This window comes from Dreissena polymorpha, chromosome 10 (assembly GCF_020536995.1).
Source record: "Dreissena polymorpha isolate Duluth1 chromosome 10, UMN_Dpol_1.0, whole genome shotgun sequence".
Classification (NCBI taxonomy): domain Eukaryota; kingdom Metazoa; phylum Mollusca; class Bivalvia; order Myida; family Dreissenidae; genus Dreissena; species Dreissena polymorpha.
Genome location: NC_068364.1, coordinates 36,060,711 through 36,073,736, shown reverse-complemented (window position 1 = coordinate 36,073,736; position 13,026 = coordinate 36,060,711). Strand labels below are relative to the sequence as shown.

Below are 13,026 nucleotides of genomic sequence, written 5' to 3'. Positions count from 1 at the left end.
AAATTGACACCAGGGCTTTTTTTCTTGATTTGGGGATAGGGCCTGGCTTTCCATTTTGGCAAAAAGATAATTGACAAAACTGAAAAAGAGGAAGAAATTTCCCAAAGTAAGCTTAAATTTGGGCAAAATTGCATCATGTAAAAGAAATTCTCTTATGGGAAGGGACCAATATAAGGCACTTACTAAGGAAGGAAAACAAAGCTCTGGATTAGGTCAAAAGAGAATTATTTTGTTGTTGGTGAAGGTGTTTTTTTTGGCTTATGAAGAGCAATGTGGGGTTTTGAAATATGAAACTGGTCCTTAGATATACAATACATGGGTGACTTTAGCCTCTAAAATAACACCAACAAATTTGTATTGATCATCTGCTATTAAACAACCTTTTGGACAATTGAAGTATGAAACAGTTTGGGCAACAAAACCAACAAATCCTTACACCAAAAGTACCACATCATTATCAAGCTATTGATATCCAAAATCCTAACGTCCTGAAAATGTCAAACAAAGAATCAAAATAGACTTGATCTGGGAAAACTGGGCTTAATGCTTGTGGGTAAAGTGTCATCCACAATAATCCTGGGCATTGTTCGCAGGCTAATCAAGGACAACACTTACGGTACATTAATGTTTTCATTACAAGAAAGTTCTTTCTAACAAAAAAATCGAGTTAATATAGCAAGTGTCGTCCCTGATTAGCCTGCAGACTACACGCATTTAAGCCCAGTTTTTCGAGAGTGAGGTTCAAATCAATTTGACTTACCTCCTGCTCCTTATCAGAACAAACAGCACTATGGCTACCACAACAACGAGTCCTGACAGCACTGGTACCATGATGGTTGCTATGGAGAGCTTGGCCTGACTGACAGTAGAGTTCTCAGACTCGCAGTGTCGGGTCTGACAGCGGGGGCCACAGAATGGCTTAGGACACCTAAAATTTACCAAAGCATTATTTTACAGGAACTTACGTGTCCATGATATGATTCAAACAAACAAAGAGAGCCATGGGCCCTAAGGCGCTCATCTGAGACCCTTCTAAAGAACTATTATCACATGGTGGAGCTAAAAAAATGAAAGTACTTTTAATATGAAACATACATATTTTATTTCTAGCCCTATTGTTATTTTTTAACTCGGCTGAGGTATTGTTAAGCAAATGCTCTTACCAATGTTCATGAAGATAAGAAAAAGAAACTGACTACTAGATTTGCTCGGGACAAAAGTACTGACCAAGTTTATTAACATCGGCAAATAAATGTGGCAATTAGATACCATTATGCCCAAAACCCTTAGAGGCCATGTGTCTTAAAAAAAACGTTGTTGAAATTCATTTGACAAATTATTGGAACAATTTACCTGGCCAAGTTTTGTGAAGATTTTGACTTTGAATGTGACTTCTAGAGTGCTAACAAGATTTTACTAAAGCCATATGACTATTTGAGTGCTTAACAGTACAACGTAAGCCATCATGGAGAGGGAGGGGGGGGGGGGGGGGGGGGTATAATGTGGGTGTGTGATCATTTAATAGATAATCTTTCAAAAATAAGAAAACAATTTATTTATTTTTTGCGGGTGGGGGGAGGGGGGGGGGTATAATGTGGGTGTATAATCATTTGATAGACGATCTTTCAAAAATAAGAAAAAAATTATTATTTTTTTTTTTTTTGGGGGGGGGGGTGGTTGGGGGGGGTTCTGGGAGGGGGGGGCGTGGGGGATGGTTTGGGTGGAGTGCATTGTGGTATGTCAGCTAAGTGTTGTTTTTATAAACTTAAACATAGATTTATAAATAATATGCATATTCTAAGTATAAAAGGGGCCATAATTCTGTCAAAATGCTTGATACAGTTGTCTGCTCTTGTTTATAGGTTTGGGTCATGATGGTTAACAAGTATGCAAAATATGAAAGCAATATGTCAAGGGACATAGGAAATATTTGGGGTAGTAGGCAAACTTTAACATAGATTTATCAATAATATGCATATTCTAAGTATAAAAGGGGCCATAATTCTGTCAAAATGCTTGATACAGTTGTCTGCTCTTGTTTATAGGTTGGGGTCATGATGGTAAACAAGTATGCAAAATATGAAAGCAATATGTCAAGGGACATTGGAAATATTTGGGGTAGTACACAAACTTTAACATAGAATATAATTCTAAGTATAAAAGTGGCAATAATTCTGTCAAAATGCTAGATACAGTTGTCTGCTATTGTAAATAGGTTGGGGCCATGATGGTAAACAAGTATGCAAAATATGAAAGCAATATGTCAAGGGACATTGGAAATATTTGGGGTAGTACACAAACTTTAACATTTGCCCGCTAACGCTAATGCCGACGCCGGGGTGAGTACGATAGCTCCACTATATATATTTCATATATAATAGTCGAACTAAAAAACTGCCCTGCCCCCTGGAAGTCATGGTTTTGAATCGCCCCGAACCAGTTTCGAACTCCGCCCAGATATCACTAAAACACATGTTTTGACCAGGTTTCATGAAGATTGGCCTAAAAATGTGACTTCTAGATTTATTAACAAGGTTTTACTACAATCATATAAGGAAAACTGCCATGCCCTTTGGCAGCCATGTTTTCAACAGACCTCAAAAGTTATTTTTAAATCAGCTGAGATGTCATTGGGACAAATAATCTGATCAAATTTCATGAAGATTGGGCAGTTAATGTGGCCTCTGGACTGTTAACAAGGTAAATGTTAACTACGGACTACAGATGAGGCAAGACGGACAAAGGGTGGTCACAAAAGCTAACCATGAGCACATTGTGCTCAAGTCAGCTAAAAAACACATCATAACATGAACACGAATAGTAACTTACTCGCACTTTCTACACTGTGCAACCCCATCCAGTCCCGGTACAAGTTGGCACCCAATACACTGGCCGCCTTGAAAACAGTAGTCGTGGCACCTAGACTGGTTGCATCTGGGCTCCTCAAGCAATGGATTGGCACACCTGCGTGAAAAGATATAAACCTTATACCACTCAAATACGCACTTTGACGCATATGTAGTCCATTTGATAATACAAAACAATTTAAGACCTTTCTTGCTAGATAAAAGTTTTAACCCTTAACCAATTAGATACGTATTTTGACACATTTGTAGTCCCTTACAAAGTTAAATTTCATTAAAGACTTTACTCGCAGGCTGTTCTGGTTTTATACTGTTGCAATTTTCACATTGCCTCTGAGTGGGTTAAAGGATTGGAACATAATTTATTTATGCAAGGAAAGAAATTCAGCCTTGTTATATTTGTCAAAGATTTATCTGGTCACCATTTCCTGCAAAGTAGCTTTAAGTTTTGCGCACAAACCTACCAGGGAAACTACACTGCCCCCAGTTAGCCTTTCTTTTACAACTCAAGAATAATTGCTGAACAAGGATACATGATGAACAAGGTTAATTGCTGAACAAGGATAATTGCTAAACAAGGATAAATGCTAAACAAGGATAATTTTGGAGCAAGGTTAATTGCTGAACAAGGATACTTGCTGAACAAGGTGAATTGCTGAACAAGGATAATTGTTGAACAAGGATAACTACTGAACAAAGAAAATTGCTAAATAAGGATTATTGTTGAACAAGGATAATTGCTCAACAAGGATAATTGTTGAACAAGGTGAATTGCTGAACAATGATAAATGCTGAACAAGGATAACTGCAAACAAAGATAATTGCTGAACAAGGATAATTGTTGAACAAGGTGAATTGCTGAATAAGGATAATTGTTGAACAAGGATAAATGCTGAACAAGGATAACTGCTGAACAAGGATAATTGCTGAACAAGGATAATTGTTGAACAAGGTGAATTGCTGAATAAGGATAATTGTTGAACAAGGATAAATGCTGAACAAGGATAACTGCTGAACAAAGATAATTGCTGAACAAGGATAATTGTTGAACAAGGTGAATTGCTGAATAAGGATAATTGTTGAACAAGGATACATGCTGAACAAGGATAACTGCTGAACAAGGATAATTGTTGAACAAGGTTAATTGATGAACAAAGGTAATTGTTGAACAAGGATAAGGCAAAATAAAAAAATATGTCTGGCTCCTGTGACATGCCCCAAAAAATAGGGTAGGTAGGTTGGATTTTTGTTTGCAGTAACTTGTTTCTAATTTCTACATGAATAAATAAAAACAATCATTTCTATAAAACCACAAATCATATCAATATCAAAATATAGCATAAAACTAATAAAATATTTAAATAATCAATGTTTTATCTTTACAAAACATCCTTTTCTTTTTCAGTTACTTGTACCAATCTTTTCACTATACTGCAGGGCTTTTTTTGGCCCGATTTTATAGCCGAAATTCGGCTATATTCCCAATCGCAAAAAGTATACTTTTTCCCCAAAATTTGCTAAAAAATTCCCAATTGGGGAAAAAAACGCTAATGACATTGGCTGTTTTGCTTTTTAACAAAGCGTAGTCAGATTCGGTCTCGTACAGGTTTTAGACAATACCTTGATTTGGATAACGCCCGCATTATTCGTGTGCACAATATTCTCCGTTTCAGGCCCTTATAATATTTGCAATTCAAGTGTTTTTGTCATTCAGCTGAATAGAAAACAAAGATGTCCCGCAATTTTTAAATGTTACGTGAAAAAGATTCCTAAGCAAAAACGACCATTGTTGATTTTTTTTTAAGCATGCGTCATTAAATAAAACAAACATTGTCACGAAGTACAAGTCTTCCCATTGAAACTCCTGCAATGGTTAATGATAGTAATTTAATAACAAGTGACGCTTTTGCATCGTCATCGTTGATTTCCGAAAGCAAAGTGCTGACTGATGTCAACATGTTGAAAGCTGTAGTTCTCCAGAAGAAGATGAAGCGCCTCCTAATAAAATGGTGCCTGATGTGACTAAAGACTTTGTGTGAGCTTATTATGTGGAAAACTGTTGATCATGATGGTGTTTGTGGTGTTTGTGATTAAAGATGCTGAACTCATTTATGTAGTTTTAAATCATAATTTATTTTCCCAATTTTTGAAAATGCCGATAAAATTCCCAATTTCAAAGCCATGGGCTACCTTCCCAAAAAGCTGGGAAAAAAAGGCGAATCGTGCTCATTCAATTTTAGATGCAGACACCTATTTCTGCTTAACGAACAATAATTTTGGCATGAAATGAAAGATCAATCTTTTTATTCTAAATTGTTTTCGTACTCGGGAGTGAAAAAAAAGTTTATTTTAAACCTTTTTATTTAAGCTCAATTGCATAACAAGCCTAAGCTTATATAAAAAAAAAGTTTAGGGTTGGACCGTTGGCGGTAAAAAATAGGGTCGGTCGGGTCAACCCACCGGAACCAGACGTCTTTTTTTCTTGGCCTAATTGTTGAACAAGGATAATTATTGAACAAAGATAATTGTTGAACAAGGATAATTGCTGAACAAGGATAATTGTTGAACAAGGTGAATTGCTGAACAAGAATAAATGCTGTAAAATAATTGCCAAGGCATAGACTCGGAGTAACCTCTGATAAACAATAAACTTACAATTCACACTAGTCTCAGAGAAATCTTTGTTACACAATGAACTTACAATTCACACGTAGTCTCAGAGAAATCTTTGCTACACAATGAACTTACAATTCACAAGTAGTCTCAGAGAAATCTTTGCTACACAATGAACTTACAATTCACAAGTAGCTCCTATGAAATCTTTGCTACACAATGAACTTACAATTCACAAGTAGCTTCTATGAAATCTTTGCTACACAATGAACTTACAATTCACACGTAGCTCCTATGAAATCTTTGCTACACAATAAACTTACAATTCAGAAGTAGTCTCAGAGAAATCTTTGCTACACAATGAACTTACAATTCACAAGTAGTCTCAGAGAAATCTTTGCTACACAATGAACTTACAATTCACACGTGTCTCAGAGAAATCTTTGCTACACAATGAACTTACAATTCACAAGTAGTCTCAGAGAAATCTTTGCTACACAATAAACTTACAATTCACAACTAGTCTCAGAGAAATCTTTGCTACACAATGAACTTACAATTCACGAGTTGTCTCAGAGAAATCTTTGCTACACAATGGACTTACAATTCACAAATAGTCTCAGAGAAATCTTTGCTACACAATGAACTTACAATTCACAAGTAGTATCAGAGAAATCTTTGCTACACAATGAACTTACAATTCACACTAGTCTCAGAGAAATCTTTGCTACACAATGAACTTACAATTCACAAGTAGTTTCAGAGAAATCATTGCTACACAATAAACTTACAATTCACAGGTAGTCTCAAATATCTTTGCTACACAATGAACTTACAATTCACAAGTAGTCTCAGAGAAATCTTTGCTACACAATCAACTTACAATTCACAAGTAGTCTTAGAGAAATCTTTGCTACACAATGAACTTACAATTCACAAGTAGTCTCAGAGAAATCTTTGCTACACAATCAACTTACAATTCACAAGTAGTCTCAGAGAAATCTTTGCTACACAATCAACTTACAATTCACAAGTAGTCTCAGAGAAATCTTTGCTACACAATGAACTTACAATTCACAAGTAGTCTCAGAGAAATCTTTGCTACACAATCAACTTACAATTCACAAGTAGCTCCTATGAATTCTTTGCTACAGGTGCAATATGGCTTGCTGTTTTCACCTGAAAAAATAACAGAGAAAAGAAATCAAAGTTGTGAACTTCGAAGCTGTGAATCAAGACTGTAGCTAAACATCGTTGAAGTTGAAGGTCAAGTCAAATTTATTAGCACATTTTCAAGAAAGTTGTTTCTGTACGAACAATGATATCTAATTCAGGTCATTAATAAGTGATTAGTTGTTCAAATTGTTTGTCTTATTTGACAGCACAGAATACACATAACTATACAAATAATGATTGAATAAAACCAGCCATTTTTGCTCAACTGGGAAAAGTACCTGTTCAATACCAATTGGGAAAAATTGTCGCGAAAAATCGTGAAATTGGGAAAATGTGCGTAGTGAAATCTTCAGATTGAGAAATATGGGTCTTATTAATTGCTTAGTATGAATTGCATAAATCAAATCAAATATTCATTGACATGCATTTGAGCTTGAAATATTCAGTTTCTGTGCTCATGTTATTTGTTAACCTGGAGATAATTCTATTTTGGAACAAAATTGAGGACATTTTCCCCTCTTTTGGGAATTTTCAGATGGCAATTGGGAATTTTGTGTTTTTTCCTTAATTGGGAAAGTAACTTTTACGGGTACTTTATAAAGAAGGATAAAAAATCGCTGAAAACATGACATATAATATTAATACAATCACTCATAGTAAACCAGTACATTGATAACATGTTACGTACTCAATTCTTATTATGTGGTCAGGTATTCTGAATGATATTGAAGGCAGGGGATGTAACTGTGTAATTGAAGGCAGGGGATCTAACTGTGTAATTGAAGGCAGGGGATCTAACTGTGTAATTTCCATCTCAAAAGTAATGATGTCACACACACACTTATGACAGAATTTTATAATGATGGAATTTAAAAAGCAAGAAACCTGTGTGATCATCTGGGACACTTTACACATGCACCACTAATCAGTCACTGTAAGTCAATGTCGCTGTGGCGTAATGGGATGGTGTCCTCTTAGTGACCAAGAGTTCACAGGTTAGATCCCCCCTGAGGAAGCGTTCCCTAGATCTCCCCAAAGACAATAAGTACTGATTCTACACAGGAAACGGACTCGAGAGCCTTTCTAAGCAATCAAACTAAAATAAAGAAGCTTAAGCTAACTCACCGAAAGTGCATGTTCCGCCATTTAGACACTTCAATTGGCAGGTGGCTATCTCACACAACTGTCCCCTGAAGCCCGGCGGACATTCACACTTGGGTGGTCCATCCACATTGTTTGACGGATGACACGTTCCTTTACAAAGGAAAGACAATCAGTTTTGCTTACTACTCAATATGAATGTTTCTTTTTAAGGACCTTTTTTTGAAATGATGATGTTTTGTTTTTACTTTGAACGCATATTTATGTGTATGTTAATGACGATGAGCTTTATATGAATAAGTCAAAAAATCTTTCTGTTCTGTTCTCTATGAAGCAATTAATTTAGTAAGTACAATTGAAGAATAATATAACAGTGTTACTACTTTTTTTAAAAAAAGAATTGCTTAAATTGCAGAAATAATATAATTATTTGTTTTACAAAAATTACAGTACAAAGCAACTTTCCTTTTTCATTAAACAGAAAACAGAAGATAAAAAAATGTTCACAAAAGTTATAAGCTGTCCTACTAAGTCCCAAACCTGCGCAGTTACAGTATTAACTAGTGATTTTTTTTGTTGAATTATGTGCCCAAGTAAGGCTCCATTTACAATCTCAAAAAGCAACAATCTTTTTTTTCCTGCATGACAGCCTTAAATTCCCATTGAAAGGTTTCCAAAAAAGCAATAATTAAAACTCTTAGATAATTTCCCTATCATGCTCTATCAGTTGAAACTAAGTAAATATAATATTGAAAATGCCTATATATTCACAATTCTGAAGTATTACCAATTTCCCAAGTTTAGTAAAACAACGCTATGGCTCCAGACCCAAAATGGTGAAAAAAAAACACTGATAACATACCTCTGTTTTTACACGGCCCAAGGTTACAATCCACTATCTGATCGCAGCGCTCCCCAGTAAAACCATCCCGGCAGCGACATCGCAACTGATTGTTAACCAGGGAACACTCCGAGTCAAACTTGCAATAGCCTACGCACGTCTTCTTTTCGCAGTAAGTGCGGTTGTCGTATCCCGGTTGACATGTGCAAGATGCTTGCCGTTCGCCGTTCATGTGACAGGTACCGTTGTTCAAGCAAACGTTGAATGATACTTGACTGCTGCACTGCTCGCAGCGCTCACCTGCCACAGAATGAAATGAACCCATTTAAGCCTAGTGGACTCTCCCATCCTTCTGAATTGGATCAATTTATTTCCTTAATTAGTGATGTCTAGTATATTTATTTCTATATTTAGAATATTTCTTTAAAAAATTCCTTTAAGCAAACAGCGCAGACCCTGATGAGACGCCGCATCATGCGGCATCTCATATGGGTCTACGCTGTTTGCCAAGCAGAGCTCCAGATAAGGGTCGTATTTTCGTAACTACGAATTATTTTCAAGTCTGTTACGTATTTTTTTTTAAATCTTGTCGTACCATTAAGAATTAAAAAATCAAGTTACGAATATTATTTTTACATCGGTTCGTATTGATTTTCATTTAGTTCTTTTCGCGTATTAAAGATCTTTGCGGTGCCTATAAAGAATGTTTATCGGGTCTGTTTTACAAAGCGCATTTTTTCCAATAAAAGCGGCGTATACAGTCTATTTGTCAAAAAACAATGGCGGTGCCAAGAGAGCGTCCTAAAAACTGCAAAGCGTCCAAAAACACGCTTTTAACATATGGTACGCAAAGTGAGCCGAAGTTAAATGTTTAGAAAGACATTAAAGAAAAGATCTTATACGATGTTGTATGTTCAGTTGCCGACACAGTAGGAAAAAGCTAAACAAAAACGTGACACGACGGGTCCAAACTTAAACACACAAAAAAAACATTGAACGAGTGAAAGGGACAAGTCCCGTTGCTAATCGTTGAAAAGATTGAAGAAGAGACCTGTTTTAATTGTGAAATATGTAAAAATTCATCTAAGGCATGTAATCTAAGCACAATTTGGGCATATGAAGGTATTTGAAATATAAAATTGTATAATACTGAAAAGACACTGTTGAACTCGTATAAATAAAGTTGCTAGTATGTTTATTTTGTGGGTTTTTTTGCATGAAAATAACCATTATTATTTATTTTTAGGTCATTCACAGAGCTCCAGATAAGGTTTTGGAAAATTCTTAAATTACTACCAGATTTTCAAAAAGAATTCTTAACTGAAATTTTATTCTTAATGTGCTACTAAGTTTTGGAAAATAATTCTTATTTTTTTCTAAATGACCTAAAAATAAATAATAATGGTTATTTTCATGCAAAAAAAATCAAAACAAACATACTTCATAGACCAATAATGCTCATTTTTTGTAGGGTTCGTGTCCTCATTGATATAAAGACACTGTGCAAATTTGGAAAGGATCGGACAAAAAATGTGGAAGATTTTTGAAAGTTTTCACAAAATAGGCAAAAACGAATAAACATGCAAAGTTCAACGAGCTCCTGCGGCCATGTTTTTTGACGAATCAAATTTCTTTGAACAACTTTTTCAGGGGAGCCTTCAAAGATCATCACTGTGAAATTTTTTGAAAATCTGATGAGCGGTTTCTGACAAGAAGATTTTTTAAGGTTTTTACCATATATGGTCATGGCGGCCATCCTGGTTATGTGATCAAATTTTTTTTAACAATTCTTTTGTCCCATGACATAGGGATGCTCCACATGAAATTTAGTTGAAATTGGCTCAATGGTTTAGTAGAAGAAGATGTTTACAAATTGTTTACAGACAGACGGACGGACGGACGCCGGACGCTGAGTGATCACAATAGCTCACCCCGAGCTATCGCTCAGGTGAGCTAAAAATAAGAATTATTTTCCAAAACTTAGTAGTAAAGTTAAGAATTAAATTTCAGAGTTAAGAATTCTTTTTGAAAATCTTTAAGAATTTCACAAAATCTTATCTGGAGCTCTGTTGCCAAGGCCTTTTTTCTAGACGTTAGGCATAAATGCATTTAAGTTGCCCTGGCATAGTGGATAAAACTGGATATGGTGTCCACCTAGTGACCGGGAAATCAAGGTAAGATCCCCACTATGAGCTTTCTTTAGCTCTCCCAGACACAAAGTACTGGTTCTAGTCCCAGGTCACGGACTCGAGAGCATTTTGAATAAGCATTAGGCTTTCTATGCAATCTACTCATAAAGCTCACCTGACAAATAATGCAATTTTTTTATTTATGTATTTCCAATATGATTTTCTACACACAACTACATGTAATTGTAAAGTTTACAAGATACTTCACTTACATATATGCATGTCTGTCGTTGACTACTATAATATATATTTTAAGATATGTTTTTGATGCATTACATGTTGTTTTTTTGTTTCATTTTTCATGTCTGATTGCTAAACATTATTGTTATAATTCATATTGTATGTGTACTTGTTTGCAATCTTAAAATAAAATATGTTGGAAAAAAAATATTAATAGTTGGTGAGCATAATAGATTGATCAGGGGTGTGATTTAAAGAGATCAAGAAAAGGCTCCATTTGCACATAGATCAAGCAGTGAATAACTATTTGTTAAATATGTTTTACATAGAAAGGGAGGAAATCAGCTGAAAGGAGGAAAAAACACACACGTCATTGATACAACGCTATTCTAGTTGTGAACAATTAATTGTGTTATCCTTAATATTCGTAATAGATGCCATGTTTGGCAATAAAAAATTGGGTGTGCGTTATACATGGTAAAGTGCGGCAATTAAGGTGCCTTATGGGGTATAAATGCGGATAAATCAAGTGTGAAAAGTTTGTTTAATATCAGCCTGTGCTGTGTGCTGATGGAATTATGTCCCGGACAAATTCTTTGAAAGAAGATCATACCATTTAAGACTTGGTGTTTTCCCTGATTCGGTCTGTTTAGTTTGAAGGTTGAATTATGAGGAGACAATAGAAATACAAGAAAATGTCAACATACATTAATTGTCCACTATCTTTATGTAGTAATTTTTTTCCTTCTTAGGGAATGGCTGTTTTTCACCAATATGGGAAGTAAGCAACCCAAACAATTTGAAAAAGTTTGTGAATCATTTTTTTCCAAAATTTTAACAGTTTGCAACTCATTTTTACAAAATAAGGTGGCTTAGGCCGTTTCCCAAAAATGGGGAAAAAATTGCCTTCAAACAAGAAAAGTAACCAATCGTACCTCGGTAATCTGGCGAGCAGGCACAGACTCTCCGTCTGCTGGGATTGACACTACAGGTGCCACCGTTCTCACAGTAACCATCACACCAGGACTTCACCATCTGGCTACAGTCCAGCCCTTTGAATCCCTCGGGGCACCTGTGGCATGGGGTACACAAAGAGGGTTAACACTATTATGTGAGGTTGAAATAAGAAATAAATCTTTGTCAGGCCCCTTGAATCCCACTGGGCACCTGTGGCATGGGGTACACAAAGAGGGTTAACACTATTATGTGAGGTTGAAATAAGAAATAAATCTTTGTCATGCCCCTTGAATCCCTCTGGGCACCTGTGGCATGGGTCACACAAAGATGGTAAACACTATTATGTGAGGTTGAAATAAGAGATAAATCTTGGAATAAACGGTGGTTTTTTAATTTCATTATATGCAGTTTTACCTGTTGTTTTTATTAATGTTCACAAATTGTATATAAAAATAGACACTGGCATAATAATTATATATAATGTTTACAAATATATTACAAATTAATATTCAAACTAAACCATGTACTTACACGCAGACTGTTTTGTTGTTCGCATCCAGGGAGCAATGTCCCCCATTCTTACACAGCGTACAGTTGCTGAACTGACAGCGGTCTCCATAAAACATGGGAGGACAACTGTAAAAATTGAAATGAGCAGCGTTCTAGGGGCCGTATTCCAGTAGCTTCTTAAGTTAAAAAATAACTTAAGTTGAAATATTGCGCAATATTTGTTATCTCCGCAATTTTTTCTTTAAACATAAGATTTCACTTAAGTTAAATTCTGGTAGCTTCATAAACTTAATAAATTTCTTTACTCTGTGTATTTTTTCTCATATATTAAAACTTAAGTTAACTTCCTTTAACTCTTAAAGGAATTTCTAAAAGAGAAATACTAAGCGTCTCATGTTTTGTTTTGGACATTTCAAATTTAACTTAAGAAATTTATTTAAGAAATTTCTTAACTTAAGTGAAAACTTAAAAAGCTACTGGAATACGGCCCCAGGAAAACTTGAAGAAATGCATGTGTGCAAAATGTCATCCCAGATTTGCCTGTAAAGTCTTTACAGACTTATCATCAGGGAAAACATTTTCTGCTTTCATGGAA

General features: G+C 35.4%; 1 protein-coding gene across 4 annotated transcripts in view; it reads right to left on the bottom strand.

Moving 5' to 3' along the window:
• Window positions 1–13,026, bottom strand: part of LOC127848190 (prolow-density lipoprotein receptor-related protein 1-like) — a 188,257-nt gene that overhangs the window by 13,475 nt on the left and 161,756 nt on the right. For all 4 annotated transcript variants that reach the window (XM_052380489.1, XM_052380494.1, XM_052380490.1 and 1 more), the window contains 7 exons: window positions 12,453–12,557; window positions 11,900–12,036; window positions 8,617–8,895; window positions 7,779–7,907; window positions 6,596–6,656; window positions 2,830–2,964; window positions 761–928 (listed from right to left, as the gene is read on the bottom strand). In XM_052380489.1, the coding sequence (XP_052236449.1) occupies window positions 761–928; window positions 2,830–2,964; window positions 6,596–6,656; window positions 7,779–7,907; window positions 8,617–8,895; window positions 11,900–12,036; window positions 12,453–12,557 (1,014 nt within the window). The remainder of the gene's footprint in view (window positions 1–760; window positions 929–2,829; window positions 2,965–6,595; window positions 6,657–7,778; window positions 7,908–8,616; window positions 8,896–11,899; window positions 12,037–12,452; window positions 12,558–13,026) is intronic.